We start from the raw sequence: 3267 nt of genomic DNA on the forward strand, positions 1-3267 counted from the left end.
ATACCAAACAGAAATCTTGGAGCTGAAGAATTTCATGAGGGAAATAAACAATGAAATTGAGAGCTAAGACTAGATAAAGCAGAAAAAAAGAATTTCTAAAAGTGAAGACAGGTCTTTTGAAGTAACCAAGGCAGACAAAGAAGAAAAAAATGTCTACAGGGCTTATGGGACACCATAAAGCAAACAAATGTTCACATTATGATAGTTTAAGAAGGAGAAGAGATAAGAAAGAACATAAAAAGCCTACTTGATAAAACAATATCTGAAAAGAATCTCAAATCTTGGGAGTTAAATGAGCATCCAGGTTCATGAAGTTTAAAAGTTTCTAAATATATTCAATTCAAAAACTTTCACCCTGGGGCACATTATAGTAAAATTGTCAAAAGTTAAAGACAAAGAAAAATTCCAAAAAACAGAAAGAGAAATGCATCAAGTCACATGTAAAGAAATGGCCATTAGACTAACAGATTTCTCAGAAGAAACGTTACAGGCAGAGAGAGAATGGCATGATATAATCAAAGTGCTGAAAGAGAAAAAGACTTACAACCAACAATTCCACGCCCAGAAAAACTATCCTTCAAAAATGAAGGGAGAAATAAAGTCTTTTCTAGAAAACAAAAATGGAGTTCATTACCACTATACTGGCCTTACAAGAAACACTAGGGAGACCTATATCTGGAAACAAAAGAATGGTATCTACCATCATGAAAACACACGAATGTGTAAAACTCACTAGCAGAACAGACACATAAAGAAGAAAGAAAAAGTAGTTAAAATGCATCACTACAGAAAACCACCAAACCACAAAAATAAACAATAACAGAGGAAGAAAGAAACAAAAAATATGCAAAGGCATCAAAATACAAATAACAAACAGAGTAAGTTCTCACCTATCAGTAATAACCTTTAATCTAAATAGAACACATTCTTCAATTAAAATATATAGATTGGCTAAAGAAATTTTTAGAAAATCGAGATCCACCTCTCTGCTGCAAATTAGTAGTGATTCTATACATCAACAGTGAGCTAGCTGAAAAAGAAATCAAGAAAGCAATCCAATTTACAATAGCAAAGAAAAAAATACTGAGAAATAAATGTAACCACAGTAGTGAAAGATCTCCATAAGAGAAACAATAAAATATTGATGAGCAAAATTGAACACAATAAAACAAAATAGAAGGACATTCCATGTTCATGGATTGAAATAATTAATATTGCTATAATTACCAGGCTACCCAAAACAATGTACAGATTCAATTCTGTACATTCAATCCCTATCAAAATGCCAATGACATTCATCACAGAAACAGAAAAAACAATTCTAAAATTTGTTTAGAACCACAAAATACTCCAGGTAACCAAAGCAATCTGAGCAAAAAGAGCAAAGCTGGAGGTATCACACTACCTGACTCCAAAATACACTACAAAGTTATACTAACTGAAACAGCACAGTAATGAAATAAAAACAGACATGTAGACCAATGGTAAAGAATAGAGGACCCAGAAATAAATGCAAAACAATTGTTTGGTAGTCTTTTGGTTTATCTAAGTATAAGATCATATTATCTGTGAATGGGATGATTTGACTTCTTTTTTCTCCAACTTGAATGCACTTTACTTTTTTCCTCTTGCCTAATTGCTCTGGTCAAGACTTTTAGTATTGTGTTTAATAAACGTGGTGAAAGTGGGCTTTCTTATCTTTTTCCAGATCTTTAAGAAAAGTCTTTTGATGTTTTCCCCATTCAGTACAATGTTGGCTACAGGCTTATCATCTACAACCTTTATTATTTTGAGATATGTTTCTTCTATAACCAGTTTGTTGAGGGTTTTTATTATAAAAGGATGATGAACTTTATCCAATGCTTTTTAAGCACCTACTGAAATTGGCATATGATTTTTCTTGGTTCCATTAATGTGATATATTTCAATAATTGATTTGCATATGTTGGGCCATCCTTGCATTCCTGGGATGAATTCCTGCTTGATTATGGTGAATGATCTCTTTAATGTGTCGTTGGTTTTTTTGCTAGTATTTTGTTGAGAATCTTTGCATCTATGCTCATCAGTGATATTGGATAGTAGTTTTCTTTTTCATTGTGTCCTTGTCTAGTTTTGGTATCAAGGTAATGCTGGTTTTATAAAATGAGTTTTGAAAAAAAAATACCTCCTCTTCAACTTTTTGGAATAGTTTGGGAAGAATTGGAATTAGTTCTTCTTTAAAAGTTTGGAAGATGCTTTGTGTTTCTGTGGTATCAGTTGGATCTGTGGTATCAACTGTGGTATCAGTTTTTTTTTTTTTTTGGACAGGAAGTAGAATTTATTGGTGAGTATTAAGTGGAGGCAGCATATTGGAAGCCCTCATGAGTGCAGGGCCCGCCATTTGTCCAGAGGACCACAATTGGGGATGTACTTGACCCCACAGCCATCTAGGATGAGCCGCTTTTCAGCCACCATGTCTTCAAATTCATCAGCATTGAACTTGGTGAAGCCCCACTTCTTTGAGATGTGGATCTTCTGGCGGCCAGGAAACTTGAACTTGGCCCTGCACAGGGCCTCAATCACGTGCTCCTTGTTCTGCAGCTTGGTGTGGATGGACATGATAACTTGGCCAATGTGAACCCTGGCCACAGTGCCCTGGGGCTTTCCAAAAGCACCTCGCATGCCTGTTTGGAGCCTGTCAGCCCCAGCACAGGACAACATCTCGTTGATGCGGATGACGTGGAAGGGGTGGAGCTGCACCTGGATATGGAAGCCATCCTTGCCACAACTTTTTACCACGTACTTATTGGCACAAATTCGGGCAGCCTCCAAGGCTTCAGAGGACAGCTGCTCATATTCATCTGACACCATGTGGTCACAGAGCGGAAACTCATCCACTTTTGCCTTCTTCCGCCCCAGGTCAAAGATGCGAATCTTGGCATCAGGGACACCTCGGCAGAAGCCAGACTTTGGGTACGGCTTGCTCTTACAATACTGGTAACAACGGGCGGGGCAGCAGCCCATGGTGACACCAGGATCTTCAGTGGCGCGCCAAAGGGAAAGAGCATCAGTTTTAATTTCTGATTTGATGTGCACATTTTCTCCTGTTTCTCAGTTAGTCTAGCTAACACTTTGTTAATTCTGTTTACCTTTTCAAAAAAACAACTTTTTGTTTTATATTTTGTGTTTTTTTGTCCCAATTTTATTTCTTCCCTGATCTTTACTACTTCTTTTCTCTTCTTTTTTCTTACCCCCGACATGGAGTCTCACTCTGTCACCCAGGCTGGA

General features: G+C 37.0%; 1 protein-coding gene across 2 annotated transcripts; it reads right to left on the reverse strand.

The window, feature by feature from the left end:
* Positions 1 to 2286: 2286 nt before the first annotated feature.
* Positions 2287 to 3003, reverse strand: LOC112623304 (60S ribosomal protein L10-like). Of its 2 annotated transcripts, XM_025383648.1 has the most exons (2): positions 2924 to 3003; positions 2287 to 2815 (listed from the first exon to the last, which is right to left on the reverse strand). In XM_025383648.1, exons 1-2 carry the CDS (start codon positions 3001 to 3003, stop codon positions 2359 to 2361), a joined length of 537 nt encoding a protein of 178 aa, XP_025239433.1. In that variant the 3' UTR covers positions 2287 to 2358. The 2 variants fall into 2 exon arrangements, with proteins under 2 accessions (XP_025239433.1, XP_025239432.1); XM_025383647.1 differs by having other exon boundaries at positions 2287 to 3003.
* Between the last annotated feature and the right edge of the window lie 264 nt (positions 3004 to 3267).

This window comes from Theropithecus gelada, chromosome 4 (genome assembly GCF_003255815.1).
Source record: "Theropithecus gelada isolate Dixy chromosome 4, Tgel_1.0, whole genome shotgun sequence".
Classification (NCBI taxonomy): Eukaryota; Metazoa; Chordata; class Mammalia; order Primates; family Cercopithecidae; genus Theropithecus; species Theropithecus gelada.